Genomic DNA, 16,070 nt, shown 5'->3' on the forward strand with positions numbered 1-16,070 from the left:
GTCCGCCCACATTGCCCCCCTCTTGTAAACCCTAGTTGGGGGTGAGGCAGAGTTTCAGCACCACTCTGGCAGAGTTGGCTAGGGATCAATGGAATCCCACCGCCTCCTGTTGCTACATTTCTCCACCAGATGATATCTCCGCGTCTCGTCTCTTCCTTGTGACCTCGCGGGCATGACTTCAGAGGGGGCTATGGTTTGCCTAAGATGATAAAGGCACCCAGGTGACAAGTGCAAAATGGCAAGCATAGCTGGTGCCTTCTGGGAATGGACAGGAAATGGATAGATGGCTTTTACCACACATTTGACTACGTTTCCATCAAAGTCTGCAACGTGAGTAACATTCTTGAGTGATTTTTGAAGATCATCTCTTGACAAGTAGAGACAAGTAAAAATGATGTTCCCTTATATCCTTATACATAATTGCCTAAGGCTGTGATGGCGAACCTTTTCGAGACAGAGTGCCCAAATTGCAATGCAAACCCCACTTATTTATCGCAAAGTGCCAACCCGGCAATTTAACCTGAATGCTGAGGTTTTAGTTTAGAAAAAACTGGTTGGCTCCCTCTTCCTCCGCTCCACCCGCTCGAGCAGGGGCCAGCCTGCTCTAGCCTCCAGCAAGTCCCATGCACACTGCTCTGTGCCTCTGTAGCATCTCTGCCTCCTCTGCACCTGCCCCCACGGGCAGCAGCCATCTGGAGCACAGGCACCAGGCCCGCCAGCCGAGTGGCCCAGGCCAGCCTAGATGTGTATGTGTGTGTGTGTGTGGGGGGGTGATTTTCCGCCCTCACGTGATGAACTCTGTGTGCGCGTGCCCACAGAGAGTGCTTCGAGTGCCACCTCTGGCACCCATGCCATAGGTTCGCCATCACTGGCCTAAGGGATGGAATGTCCAACAACGAACCCTCAGCCAGTGGGTGCACAGGACTCACAAAGTGATCAACATTCCATTCCATCCCCTTCCAACTCGTCTTCCCCCAACCCAAGAGCCTTCCGCCCACCCCAAACAACAAATGAGCACACTGGGGTGGCAGCAGGTTGCCATTCACTACCCTGTCAACCCCGCCCAAAGCCTCGCTATTGCACCTTCTCCTGCCCCACAAAGCAACCTGGGCCAGCATAGCAGTGGTGACTTACCACTCACTGCCCTGCTGAGTCTGTCCCAAGCCTCACCATGGCACCCTCTCCCGCCCCACAAAGCAACCTGTGCAGCTTAACACTCACTGCCGTGCCCTGCCAACCTGGGCAGGTTACTGCCCACTGCCCTGCCAAGTCCACTCAAAGCCTCCCTATTGCACCCTCCCCCACTCCAAAAAACAACTCGTCATCGTGCAGCAGTGCATTGCCCTCCCTCTTCCCCCAGCCCCAAACAAACAGCAGGACCTACCTCACTAGGATAACGAGCACCAGCCTCAGGTAAATCCAGCTGGGGCTGGGGCGGAGGCTGGTCTAAGACTGCTCTCCCAGGGGGAAGAGGGAAGGGAAGGTGTTCCCCACCCTCCCTCCTTCCCTGTCTAGAGCCCATTTTATTTTAATTTAAAATGAGCTTCAGTACTAATTCGTAATATAAGCAGGGACCTGTGAGGGCATGCTGGTGGCATTTCATTTTTTCTTCTGCCACTATTTCTTCTATTCATATGTGTGTATATATGTAATGAGGATTAAACTTCACTAAGACTATGGCTTTGCTGAGATAGAGGATTATACTTACCGTATATACTCGCGTATGAGCAGAGTTATTCAGCCCTGTTTTAAGGCTGAAAAATGCCCCCTCGGCTTATACACAAGTCACTGCTTACCAGCCAGCTCTTCAGGCCTCTGCCGAGGCTGTGGGCGTGGCTGGACAACCTCTCTGCGGCTTCAAAAGCCGCTTGTTGCTGCCCTCCTCGGAGGGTGAAGGGGAACCCTGGCTGGCTGGGCTTCCTCAAACCCCGGAGGCAGAGGGAGCTCCTAATTTGTGCAGTGACTCCCCCTGATGTCATTGCCCAAATAAGGAGCTCCCTCCACCTCCGGGCTGAGTTTGAGGAAGCCCAGCCTGCCAGGAGGTTGAGGGAGCTCCTTATTTGGGCAGTGACTCCCCCTGATGCCATTGCCCAATAAGGAGCTCCCTCCACCTCCTGGTTGCCTGGGCTTCCTCAGACCCAGCCGGGAGGTGGAGGGAGCTCCTTATTTGGGCAATGGCATCAGGGGGAGTCACTGCCCAAATAAGGAGCTCCCTCCACCTCCTGGCAGGCTGGGCTTCCTCAAACCCAGCCAGGAGGTGGAGGGAGCTGCTTATTTGGCCAATGACATCAGGAAGAGTCACTGCCCAAATAAGGAGCTCCCTCGGCCTCCCGGCTTCCCACCTTCAGCTTTTACAGGAGTCAATACGTTTTCCCAGGTTTTGGTAGTAAAATTAGGTGCCTTGGCTTATACACGAGTCGGCTTATACACGAGTTTATACGGTAAATGGTTATTATGAATCAACAGCTGCTGAATAATTCTGTCAGAATTTGCTGAATTCTAAATATTCTACTTGCTAATCATGACGAGCATGAAAGAATCCAGGCAGAATCCAGGACAGTATTATGAGTATAGCTCTAAATTATGGCTGACTTCTATGACCATGATTTCATTAATTGAATCTTCTAACGTGACACTGGTGCCCTATTAAAAACTGCTGCTTGGGATTATTAATATAGAAACTTCTTAGTCTTCATTTTACTATCTCATATTATAGGTCAGTGTTAAGGATGCCATGCTGGCAACTGAGGATAGGGGTTACTCAATTTTCCTTACCCTGGTTTTCTCATTTAAAATACGTTTTCCTAAACTTTGTTTGAATTAACAGGGAGAAAATAACTGGAGGTCAGGAAGAGGCAGGGACGTAGGTATAGTTTTTAGGGGGGTTCGGGGGTGGGGCCACACCCCCACCTACCCATAGGGCATGACCATGCCTCTCCAAGCCCCGCCCCTGGCCTAGCGCTTATAAAAACAGCTCTCCGAGGCCGGGACAGCAGACTCAACTGCCCTCCCCCGCCCCCCACCAGCTGGGCTCGCAGCCGGTAGTTCCTTCTGCCCTCCCCTCTGGGCAGAGGCTTAGAGGAAAAATGGAGCCCGGTGCAAAATCTGAGTTTAGTGCCCCCCCCCCAATGGGCGGCCACTGTGATGTTGGAATCCACCCGCAAACAGCATCACTTTCAATGGTGTTTAAACTAGAGAGCCCAAATTCTCCTCTTAAATCCACCTTAAAGGGAGAATCTGAGATCCCCAGTTAAAACAACATTGAAAGTGATGCTGTTTTGGGGTGGATTATCCCCCACCCTGAAACAGCATCACTTTCAATGTGGCGTAGTTGTTAAGAGCAGGTGCATTCTAATCTCTGGAGGAACCGGGTTTGATTCCCCGCTGTGCCGCTTGAGCTGTGGAGGCTTCTGGGGGATTCAGATTAGCCTGTGCACTCCCACATATGGCAGCTGGGTGACCTTGGGCTAGTCACAGCTTTTCAGAGCTCTTTCAGCCCCACCTACCTCACAGGGTGTTCGTTGTGAGGGAGGAAGGCCAAGGAGATTGTAAGCCCCTTTGAGTCTCCTACAGGAGAGAAAGGGGGGATGTAAATCCAAACTCTTCTTCTTCTTCTTTTTCTTCTAAACTGGGGACCTCAGATTCTCCCTTTAAATCCATGCTGAAGGGGGTGGATTTAAAAGGAGAATCTGGGGAAATTTGAGGGGTGCCTTCTGTCAGGGTGCAATTGTTAAGCTAGTAGCACCAAACTTTCAGGGTATCTTTAGGAGACTCTTCTAATGATACCATCCAGGTTTGGTGAAGTTTGGTTCAGGGGGTCCAAGTTTGTGGACCCTCAAAGGTGTAGCCCCCATCTCCTATTAGCTCCCATTGGAAATAATGGGGGATGCGGCACCCCCTTTGGGAGTCCATAACTTTGGACCACCTGGACCAAACTTTCACAAAACCTGGGTGGCATCAGTAAGAGACTCTCCTGATGATACCTCCCAGGTTTGGTGAAGTTTGGTTCAGGGGGTTCAAAGTTATGGACCCTCAAAAGTGTAGACCTCATCTTCTATTAGCTCCCATTGGAAACAATGGAGGGTGGGGACACCTCGTTTGGGAGTCCACAAAGTTGGACACCCTGAACCAAGCCTCACCAAACCTGGGTAGTATCATAAGGAGAGTCTCCCAAACAATCCCTGAAAGTTTGGTGCTGCTAGCCTAAACAATGCGCCCCCTGCTGGCTGTAAACCGGAAAAACACTAAATATGTTTTAAAAACCCACAAACGGAGGCGGAGCTTCAGACATGAATGGAGGGGTTGAACCCGAGAAACCCCCCCCCCCCTTACCTACGTCCTTGGGAAGAGGGATTGCATCTGTATCAATGGCAGGCTCACATTGAAAGCTAAACTATATAGGAGCTGCAGGGAACAATTTTGTAAGACTGTAGTCTTATTCAACTGAGTGGTCAAAGTGCTGTCATCATCACTGTATTCACAAGTTTCACCCTTTCTGTTCAAATCCTTTCATTGTTTATATATTACCCTTGAGTTTGTCCGTATGGTGCACATAGTCTCATGCTTGGTGATGATCTTGAGTTTACCACACAGGCATATTGTGAGTAACCCAGTGATTCCTTCAGAGTAAGCCAGCCATGTGTCTGTTCAGTATTTGAATACAGCACAATAAAACAAGGTACCAAATGTGTTTAAATAGAAAATTAAGGCACATTACATAGGATGGGGTTAATACCCTGAAGAAGACTATCATGATCAGAGAGAACACTTAGCAGCCCCCCACATACACATACACACACACACACACTCCAAACTTCTCAGGAACTGTGTTGCCTGAAGTTGCAGAAGGGCAAAAGGAAGTGGGTTCGTTCGCAGGCAGGCCAACCCACATTAATCAGTGAGTCTATTCTGTGCTCGTCTTAGAATTCATCAATTTACAGGCTATGATAAACAATCTAAAGCTCTAGAATCAAATTGTCACAATACACGAGGTAGGAAGGCAAGGATCCAGCAATTCTTCATGGTCCAAAATTCCAAGGTAGAGCAAGACAGCTCCAATTATTGTATTTTTAATTTTTACCTTCTCTCCCTGGGTGGGCAGCTTGGTCAGTTCTGATAATGCCAGTCATCATTTTGAGAAAGGGATTCAGTTTACTCATTTATTTTACCTCTCCCTGCATCATTTCTGTTTCGAGTACTAACCAACTGTTAGGTGAGGAGATAACACACGCAAGCTACTGCTGTATATGAGGATCAAAAGAGAATGCTTTTTAATTGAATTGCACATGAAAATAATCAGAACCAAGCACAGAAAAAAGATAAGAACTTCTGGTTTTCACAATGCTGATGTTTAAGTTATTTAATTAATGCTGACGTTTAAAATGTTTTTCTTCATTTTCAACAAAATTAAATCATGGTCCTATCGTGTATCAATAATTTTCTCTCTTTCCTATTTTGCTTTTTCACTTCTTAAGAATCCTTCTTAAGAATACAAATCAAACATGCATATTAAATTTTTTTTAATTTATAGAACTGTTAAAATTAATTTCAGAGTGTGCTGAAAGTCATTAGGTGCTAGTAAAATAAAATAGAGTGTTAATAGAGAATTAGAATAAAAATTAAGATTAATTATTCTTCCTCTCGCAATTGTCCTTATGAAGTATCTGTAAATGAGATTCACACATGAGATATGGTACTAATATAGAAAGTTATCAAGGCAGGTTTTAGTAGTATGATATACTAATTTGCATAATAAACATACCTGAAAATAGAAAAGTGGATGGATTAATCAAAACATTTTTCCTAAGAATTTCACAGGCATTCAATTTACATTATTATTATGTTGACTGGACCAGCTGTATGGGAGAGTTAGATAGCAAGGTTTCAAGGTAAATGAAATTCTTATTTAAAAGCTTGGCATGTATAGAAACCCTCCAATCATGAAAAATCTACTTTAGCTACTGGCAAAAAAACTTTTTCAAATCCATCTAGTTCTTCTGTCTTCCTGAAATTTACTCTTTCCTTTAAATAGCAGTTTCGCAGTTGAGAGCAAAACCACCAATTGATTTTCAAGCCCTGTATTCAACCTTTGAAGAGATTTCATTTCATATATTATATGACTTCATAGTTTTTAACAGGATTACTGAGCCCCACATTGATAAATATGAATAAAATTTTATTTTGTATTTTTCCCCAGATTCTGAATAGTGGAAATCTTATAGAGTGACTAGCGGGCCCTGCCACGCGTTGCTGTGGCTCAGTCTGGTGAGGTGGAAAAGAAAGAAAAGGGGAAGCGAACGGTTCGAACATGTATCATTGCACAATGCTTGCAAGGGAGGGGAGGGGCAAGGGGCCCCTCGCTCCCCTCCCTCTCTCCCATTCCCTTGCATGGCACCCCGCCCCATCCCTCCCTAACGTGTTCCTTAATACAGGTCTGAATGCTGTGTTTTGTGGTTCCTATGTAGACCTTTCCACAGCTACAGGGTATGCGATATAACTCACCTGCTGCAGAAAGTGAGGGGGTCTCTCTTGTCCTTTGCTGAGCGTAGCATCTGCTGTATTATTTCTTCCTAGTGGGTTTGAAAATGGTTTTGTAGGTAATGCTTTTTTCATCAGTTTCCCTATTTTGATCCTCAGTGATTCCCTTTGATGTATGGTAGAAATATTTTTTTCCTGCGGTAGACTGTTTCTCCTTAGTCCTCTTTGGTTTCTCTTGGTCTTAAAGCTCTTCCTGGATTTCTGCTTCGTGGAGTAGCCATTAGCCTGCTGCTTGAGCCCAGTATAGATGGATTGATTTCATCAGGGAGGAGGATAGGAGGTTCACAGATTCGTTTGCACAATCTGTCAGAGGTTTTTTGATTATGCCCTGTTTCTGTTGTGGGATGATGGTTGGAGTTTTTTATGCTTAGATACCAGTCTCTGTGTGTCCGGTTTTCTATATACTGTGTGGCCCAGTTGGTGGTTGGGAATCATGCGAAAGACCAAGACATCTAAAAAAAGGCAGTTTCCCTTCTTTTTTCAGTTTCTATGAGTAAAATTGTACATTTGGGTGGATGCTGTTAAGGTGGTTCCAAGAAAAGAGATTCAGCAGTTCCTCCTCACCATGGCTCCAGATTGTAAAGTGTCATCCACAAATCGGAACCAAGTTGCAGATTTCCTGGGTGCTGTGTTGAGGGTTTCTTTCTCCAAAATGTTCCCATGTAAAAATTGGCTATCACTGGGCTGGGGGGGGCTTCCTATAGGCCACCCCATCGGGTCTGCTCATAATAATCATTGTCCCCTTTGGAAGTATGGCTGGTTGTTAGGCTAGTGTTGGAAATAAAAGCAGTGATGTCATCTGGGGAAACATTTGGCTGATGAAGTGCAAAGTCAATGTACCCTTTCACTGGAACTTTGGTGAACAGTGAGACAACATTAAAGCTGATAAGTCTGTCGCTAGGGTTGAGATGGAGAATAGCTAATTTTTCTAGATGAAGTGGGCTGAGTCTCTTTAAATATAATGCGCCAGTGTAGTCCAATGTGGCTTTGTAACTGTGGAAGTCAAGAATTTTGCCTGCTCATAATGGGTAAACCAATCAATGCATTTGGCCAATAGGTCTGAGTGGGATGGATTCCTTTGTGGATTTGGGGGAGTCCATCCTATAACCGGGGTGGAAGCCTTCCTGACTTGCAGAGTCGTTGGCATGTGTCTGGTTGGAATGGAGGGAGCTCTAATCAATGCTTGATGGTTTGGCGAAGTGAGTTTCTTGGTTGGGTCTTGTTTCCAGTTTTTTTTGTATGTTGTGGGATCCAGGGAGTTCTCTGATTTTTTTCTTTATATTGTTCAGTCTTCAACTTGATTACTGTTGCATTTCCCTTGTCTGCTGGAAGGATGATGATTTCTGGATCTTGAGCTGAGATTCTTTAATAGCATTTCTCTTCCCTTTCATGTAATATTAGTGGGGGAAGTTTTGCTTTTCGCAATATTCTTGCTTGGTTTGTCCCTCTTGAATTCCCTCTGCTGTTTGTGTGGCTGGCAGTAATGTCTTTCTCTACATTTTTCTGTAGTAGTGAGGGTTGTCAATTTTGTCCCCTGTCCTGGCTTCTCATTTTTTTGACTGATGTGGATGAGAGGAGAAGTAGTAACACCTTGTCTATGGCTGCAAGTTCTTTATGGGTGGTGTGGAGATTCTCTCATGTACTAATGCACATTCCAGGCTGTCATATATACGGTTAGCCTGTGCGGATTTGAAAGTCCTTTTTGCTTTGAGAAAAGGCTGGAATAGTCTGGAATAGTCTGGAATAGAAGGTATGTTTTGTTTCCCTTATATCAGAGGGGTGTTAGCTTTGACAGCCAACCAGATGGCGCTAAGTTAGCGGGAAACAGAGACTGTGGTTCCAACTGTCACAGTTGTGGCAGATTCACAAAAACGGCCACAGTTGTGACATGTACACAACAGGATGTGTGGAAACAGTATGCAAACCTGGTCGCACGTGAGTGCGACGTTGTGTGAAAATTTCAAAGCAATCGGTCCAGTAGTTTGGGAGTTCACTTGTCAGGAGAAAAACGAACTGTTAGATTTTTATATATATAGATTTAAAAATTGTTTATTTGTGGCTACCTTATTGTACCATAAATACGCATGGCTTCCAAATCTTAGTTCTTCTGCCTCCAGGGTTAGTAATCTTGAGTTAGTTAATGAAAGAGCCATATTAAACATGCTGCTTCAAATAAAGTTTCAGATTTGGAAGAGCTCAGTCTCAAATTTTTGTAGCCTGTTCTGGACTTATCCTGTTACCCCAACCTCACAGTCTCATCTCAACACTCAACTCCATGGACTTGCTGCTGTACTTCCCTCCCCTGCCTGGTCAGTTTCAGCTACCCAATGCCCCCCCCCCCCCGGGCAGCCCCTCCCCTTCTCCTCACGAACAACTTGTATGGTTTGTTCTCTTTTATAGGTTTATTCCTCTTTTAGGTAGGCTGGTGCTCTGGAGAAAGGTTGCTGTGCTTTATCTGCTGTTTTGCATTTTTTACTTTCAAGCTTTCATTCTGCTGTACTGTATTGCATAAATTAATTTATGTTATTTTCTGTTTGTAAAATAAAGCCCCCTGTTTTCTGAGTATTAATTTGAATCTAGACCTGTTATAGAGAGGCTTAAGATATAACAGTGCCCCAAATATGTGTGTTTTGTTCTGTGCAGGTGAAGGATGCTTTTGCATGTTTCAGACCTGACATGTGCATACTGATTTAGGTAACATGGGCAAAGCAGAGCTTTCTCAGGCTTGAAACAGCTGCTTGTGGAAGCAGCTAGGACAGCACAGTCAAGCAGTGAGGTCCTCAATAGGCTGTGTACTTAGCTGGATGGTCAGCTTCAAAAAATATCTTAAACTGTGTACACACTTCCTGCTTTTCAGACATTTGGCAGATAAAGATTGCAGCCTAAATCAATATGTGTACTTAAAGAACTAAAAATGCAAAGGTAATCTTATTAGCGACAGAAAAATTAAAACCACTGTGGGATGAGAAAAGCTCACCATGCAATTTGAGAATATTTCAAAATATTTCAGTCATTCCTCCTTAGCTGTAATTTAAGTATGAATCATAATGTGCTTGTCCCTCCCTGACCTTCTGCCCTATTTTTATATATTTAGATGTTGCTAGAGCCATTGAACTGCTGGAGAAGCTACAGGAATCTGGAGATGTACCAGGACACAAGCTACAGTCTCTTAAAAAAGTACTGCAGAGTGAGTTTTGCACAGCTATCAGAGAGGTATGGTAATGAGGTCCTAGTAATGTTTGTGGAGCTTGGGAACAGTGATGCTTTTGACATTGGTCTAATAAGGAATGCAAGCCACTGAACAGACCTCTGTGCCATTCAACTGAGTGAACTTTCTTCCATTGATTTTCTGTGACAATTGTTCATTGGGTTTGATTGAAATCACTGCAGTAGTGAGAACACAAATGTAATGTCACAGTCACATAACCTTTGATCTAACAGCATATTTTCTGTTTTCAATACATCACAAAATCTTTCCGAGTAAGTTTCAGTGCTATATCCCATTGATCATTAGAAAGACTTTTCTAGAGAAATGAAATTTGTTGGCTATTGCCTAGATAAAGAAATATTAACTGATCAATCGTGTGAGATTTAATAATTAACTGAATGCCTAAATTTACATATGAAGAAACTTTTAAAAAAGCACACACATTCTTTTTTAATCATTTCTGCATATTTTGTAACTGGCAACATCTTAGAAGACTCACTGCCTTCTGAACCAGTTGCGTGCTTTTAAGAAATTCATTTTTAAATGAGTTCTAAAGGAGGTATCATTTAGGTCAAACAACCCACAATCCAAGCCTAAGACCCCCAACAAGAGAGCATTGTTGGTGTTGCACTACTCATTGATATCTTATGCCTATTCCGCAGAGGGCGAAAAAGAACAAAAACATCCTTCAGCCAGGTACTGAGAGCTCAGCAGTTGCAACCATGATTCAAGCACAGCATGTTATCAGTGCCCCAAAATAGGAGGATTTACAGTCAGCTGGTTCACCCTGATGTAGCATGTCCCTGATGTCAGGGCACTGCACAAATTCATGGATTATACTGAGGGAACACAGCATCCTCCACTAGAAAGAGTATGGTGGAGTGACCATGAGGAACTTAGAGTGGATGTATTCCAGGGAACTTTGCAGAGGTGGGTGCAACTCTGTGTCTGCACCCTAGCCCCATTAGCCATGTTCATACACTGGGAATGCAATATGGCTATTCCAGCCACAACTTTCAATTGCTTCTGTAGCTCACTTAGGGGGGGCCTAAGACCTGTCCCATGTGACAATTCAAATCGTATGATGCATAGAGTTCAGAAGTATCAGCCTTTTACTAGACAAGGAAAATGTAGACACTGGGGCTGCAACAAGGGAACACACAATAGCAATTCTATCAATCTGTCAGTTGATGAATCTGGAAAGGTATATGTGTGACCAATGGGAGGGATGGTTTCAGGACAGCACTAGCAAAAAGGAGCACAACAGGCCTGGCAACAGCAAAAGAGCTGGATCATGCAGCTGGACTAAAACCCACAACTCACACACTCAGGCACACCTGGGTGCACAGGAACAAGACACAACATAAGGCAAGGGCTCCTCAGTAGCTCTGCAATCAACACAATTCGTATAGGGCAGGAAACATCGCAGCACAAAGCATAACACGGTGGAAAGGCACAGGTATAGCATATACAAAGCCCTTGCTTTGACGTCCATATGGAGTTACCCCTGAGTGATCAGGTGGAGTTTCAAGTGCAGTTGAAATTTTGCTCCATCAAACACAATCACTTGGAAAGAGCTGCTCATGGTGACTAACCGGCTGCTCCATACACCAATTATTTTGGCCAGTAAGCTCCCTTGTGCCATTTTCCTGCTGTAATCAGACGGTCATTACCACCTCCAGCTCCCAGTATCCATCCCAGGAGCCTCTGCATCCCAAGCAAACTGCCTGGCTTTTCAGACACCAGCAGTGATCTGGAGGAATGGACAACCAGGAAGATCTTTCCCCCTCATTCAGAAGAGCAAACAAATCCACACATTGGACTGCTCCTTTCCAGTATGACCATGCTGAAGGCAGCTATTAATAATGTGCATGGGGTGGTGAGAACCTTATATGCCACACAATCACACAGCTGTAGAGCCACAGATGTGTTTAGTGGACTGCATCAGGAATACTGAAAGCAGGTCAGATGAATAGAGTTGCTAAACCCTTTTAAAAACTGAGAGTCCTGTGCCATTGCAAACTTAGACTGACAGCCACAGAGTCACAGGTAGAGTTGTACCAATCACTGCATGTCCACAAGCAGGACAGCTTTGTTGATAAACAGTTGTGTGTCAAGTAGCTTGAAATTGTACAGGAGCTAGAGTGGAATGAAAACAGCAAAATGCACATTGGTCACTACAGCAGTTTGCCATACTGTGGGCTCAGTTGATGGTCATTGTACTGGGAATGCAGTCCTTCCTGGGCCCCACCTTGTTGGATGGCTGCTTGCAGAGACTAAAGAGGTGCAGTGATGACTAATGTTGTGCTGTAACAAAATTGACGGTTTTTCCTCCTGTGAGTTAAATATGTTCATTACCTTTCTTTAAATTTTGTATGTTTGGGAATGGACAGATCTGTCAATCTATGTTAACGTGAAATAATGTTTTACCTTTAAAAGCTAATAATTAAATTGCAGTATACAGTACTTGTTATTTAAGAGGAATAACATTCCATTTTAATAAATGAACTCTACAAGTATGAATGAGATGTTATGCTGATGAAGGGCTTTAATTTGATCTACTAAATGTGTCTTTAACTGATGTCTGCACATATTGAACATGTTTCTACATTTAGTATAGTTTATCTGTTTCACCAAAAGATAATTTGTTATCTGCAGTTCTATTAGAAAAATCATATGATATTGATATTGATTTGTGAGAAACGTTCTAGAGAGCAGCCAACATGTATTAGGTGCAAAACCAGGAAACCAGAAAATTTACTTAGATTGTGATTTGCTGTTGGTTGAATGAACTAAAAGCTATCTAGCTGGTCATTGAAAAAATAGTGTATAGCCATCCAAATGAAGCTTTTATGGGCAATTATTTAGTAACAACTGTTTCCCCCCATTAGTGCACTCCCCCCCCCATTCACTTTCAGAAACTTATAATTAGGCATTTAAGCAGTAATTTGTGAATTCTGAAGATGCAGTGATAATAATGTGCCAACTTGCATCAATTTGGCAATCATTTCTCTTGCCCTTTTTTAAAAAAAGTATTCTGCTGTTAAAGGAAGAAAGGAAATTCACAGGACACATCTGAGATTCTGGAGTGACTGCATGGTAGCTCTTGCATATGCCAGGATTTTTGATTATTTTTGCTTGTCATGATTATAGTCTGAATGTCACAGTTTGAGTATCAAATATTTTGGAAGTCATTTGTTCTTACCACACCACAATAACGTAGTAAAGAGTTTTAACCAAGAGTGGACAAAAAGCCATCTGCTGAATTTAAAAGAGTGTTTTTTAATGCTGTCTCTCCAGTGTCTTGCTCAAGGAATATATATGCATTCTTCAGGAGCAATGAAACAAGAATATTCCAAAAGTATCCAGCATATGCTGTCAAGACTGCTGTTCTGACCTCTGATATTTCATTGGTCCCTCAGACTGTCTCTCAACTTTGCAGAAAGTAGTCAATATAGTAAATGTAGAAAAGAATAGCCCAGTAGTTATATCCATTTTTAAGGATTGTATAATAAACAATCTGATCCAAAAACAACAGGAGCAGGATAAATGAAAGATATTTCATTGTAAGTCACTCGTGCGATTCTTAGGCTTGAGTGCTTTCTGCACTCTAATAGAAATGCTCAGTTACAAAACATACATACGGCATCAAGTCTGAGCCATGCCTGTGTGTATTTTTATCCTCCCATTCCTTCTCTATCTGGCTATTTGACTCTCACATGTTTTGAATGAGAAAGACTGATAATGCATGTAGATGCAATTTATGTTTGAGATGATGCTTGTGAATGTTGGATTATTATTGGGGTTACTCTGGTACACAACTAAACATAAAACTGGGCCTAGTGACCATTAAAGCAACAGGGAATATCCAGGTAAGTCGATGCCCTGGGATGCCTATCCCTGAATTCCAACCCTGCCCAGAGGTCCTCCAGCCCAGTTTACCCTTTGCTGCTGAGTTGCTTCCTATCTCAGCAGCAGCCCTCACCAGAGTTGATTCGCCTTGTTCCATCATTCCTGCCAGCTGTAATGGTGCCATGGCCATATCACTTCCTGGTCTAACTAACTGTCATTCTGGTAACTGCTTGTGGCAGGCCTAAAAAGACACTGAAGTTTTTCCATGGTTAGCAGGAACAACCAGAGGAAGATGAAAGGGGTGAAACTTTGTCCCTGGCAACCACATAGGCATGTCTTTATCTTCTTTTGCCCCTCCCAAGCATTTGTTAGGACTCTGGTTGAGCCAGGAATCAGGTCTAGCTCCTGACCAACTGTCTCCAGCTGCCTCCAGGAAGGGCAGTAGCCTTTTTGTGGCCAATCTGGAGCTGGCCATGAACACCACTTACGTAGACTTCCAACCCTCTTCCCCATGATGCCCTTTTCCAGGGCTAACCAATCTGTGGCAGGAATTACTGTAGAAGTTTGCTTTCTACTTATAATCCACATGAACAAGCTCAAATAATTTTAAATAGTTCTGTTGAAATTAGTTAGGAACAAATGTCTTGTTTCTATACATTTTGTTCATATTTGCTTCTATATATTTTGTTCTTTGCTGTAACCTGCCCTGGGATGCATTTAGAGGGTGGGATAGAAATCAGCTAAATAAATAAATATTTACCTCCAAGTAAAATTATTTTCTTTAAAATATTTGAGGCTATTCCAGACTTATTTTGTGCTTTGGTTGGTACAAAGGACTAGTGTGAAACCTCGATCTAAAAAGGTGAATGAAGTGCAGGTCACACTGGAAGAGCCCAGAATATGCACACCATTTTTCTCAGCTGAGCCAGAATCAAGCAGCAGAGTGGTAGCTCAAGAGTTGGGAGCCACGGGACAGCTGTTGAATGGCAAGGAGTTGAGAGACATGGATGAGAATGACCAAGAAAGGTCTGTAGTACACCCCAGAGGACTACCCAGAGTTAGTGAAATACAACCAGACGGGATAGTATAGATACAGACGATTCCTCAGTACCAACCAGCACTGAGGGATGGATGAGATGCTGCAAGCGTTTGCCTGCACAAGAAACCACCATGAACTTGCTGAGTGCAGGATAGACAGAGAGAATTAGAGCTGCAGCTTGGCAGAAGAGACAGTTCCCAGGTATCAGCAGGGTGAGTCAGTGGAAAGTTTTTTTAGCTTTGTTTGGAAGCTGCCTTGAGAAAAAATGAAGTTCCCAGAAGAGAGAGCAAGTGAGGCGTTATATGGCCTTTAGCGTTGCTGGAGATTTAGCTCAGTTATTAGGTGAACACACACACTTGGGGAAGAAGCCACCTATGAGGAGGCTTTTAAAAGGCGGGCCTTAGCCAGATTTGGAAAATCCGAGATCCAGTTGAAGAAAACTGAGGAGCTTTCCCTAAGAGGAAGGAGAGCTATGTTGCTTTGTAAACCGTTGGAAACTTATAGTTCAACAATGGTATAGAGCTGCAAGGTTCAGTCCATAGAGACTTTTGCAACTTGATAGCAAAGGCAATTTTTCACACACACTCGAAGAAATCCTCGGCTCTTGTTCAAGCTAAAGAGAACTTAGATTTATCTGAGCTTGTGCTACTTGAACCAGATGGCAGCATACATAAAAGCAAGGAAAAGAAAACCATGCGTTTGTATCAGAGAAGAGAGAGGAATTGTTTAAAACCAACCCGAAATATTGAGTTCACGGTAAAGATGGAGAAAAAAAGTTTGCTTCAGAGAAAGGACTTCTTTCAAGGCCCAGTAAACCGGCTGAGATCTATACACCAAGGAATATAATCTCTGCTTTTTTGTGTGTGGAGAAAGGGTCACTTCAAATCACAATGTGCAAGAAATAAGAGAGAAACAAGAGTGCAACATGTTGGAAATATGTCGGGTTTTGGTGCAAAATGAAGATTGGGAGGAGATTAATGATTCACCAGAGTAGTTCTGCTTGTTGTTCCAGTGAAGAGGAGAAGAAGCCGGTCACCGTGGTGATGAAGAACTCTGCTAAGTCCTGGAGAAACTCTGCGTGACAACTAAGAGATATGCTGGTGATGAGGAACTTGTTAAATCCACTGAACAGAACCAAGAGTGAGAATGGGAGAGTTACAGCTGGTTGATTAAATAGTGTGATATCTGAGGAACAGAGACAGTGGGTTGGAGATCTCAGGGCTATGAGAGGCGGTACTTGGGGAAGTTGTGGGTGGAAGGTTCCTGTTGACTGGGGCAGATATAAGTTCTATCAACGAAAGTTGTTAAAGCAAATAAGTCATCAGTTGGTGCAGGAAGGATGCAGGTTACCCCATATGAAGAGGACCCCTATGTACTTAGATTTGAGTACTGATTCATATCAGACTCCAAATTGAAAAGGACATATATGCCATT

General features: G+C 43.6%; 1 protein-coding gene across 4 annotated transcripts in view; it reads left to right on the forward strand.

Moving 5' to 3' along the window:
* Positions 1-16,070, forward strand: part of LIN7A (lin-7 homolog A, crumbs cell polarity complex component) — a 58,220-nt gene that overhangs the window by 12,949 nt on the left and 29,201 nt on the right. For 3 of the 4 annotated variants that reach the window (XM_048500627.1, XM_048500625.1, XM_048500626.1), the window contains one exon: positions 9,632-9,750. In XM_048500627.1, the coding sequence (XP_048356584.1) occupies positions 9,632-9,750 (119 nt within the window). Of the gene's footprint in view, positions 1-9,631; positions 9,751-16,070 lie in introns of those variants that run through there. The other variant, XM_048500628.1, reaches the window with a different exon arrangement.

The sequence above is a fragment of the Sphaerodactylus townsendi genome, linkage group LG06, assembly GCF_021028975.2.
Source record: "Sphaerodactylus townsendi isolate TG3544 linkage group LG06, MPM_Stown_v2.3, whole genome shotgun sequence".
Taxonomy (NCBI): domain Eukaryota; kingdom Metazoa; phylum Chordata; class Lepidosauria; order Squamata; family Sphaerodactylidae; genus Sphaerodactylus; species Sphaerodactylus townsendi.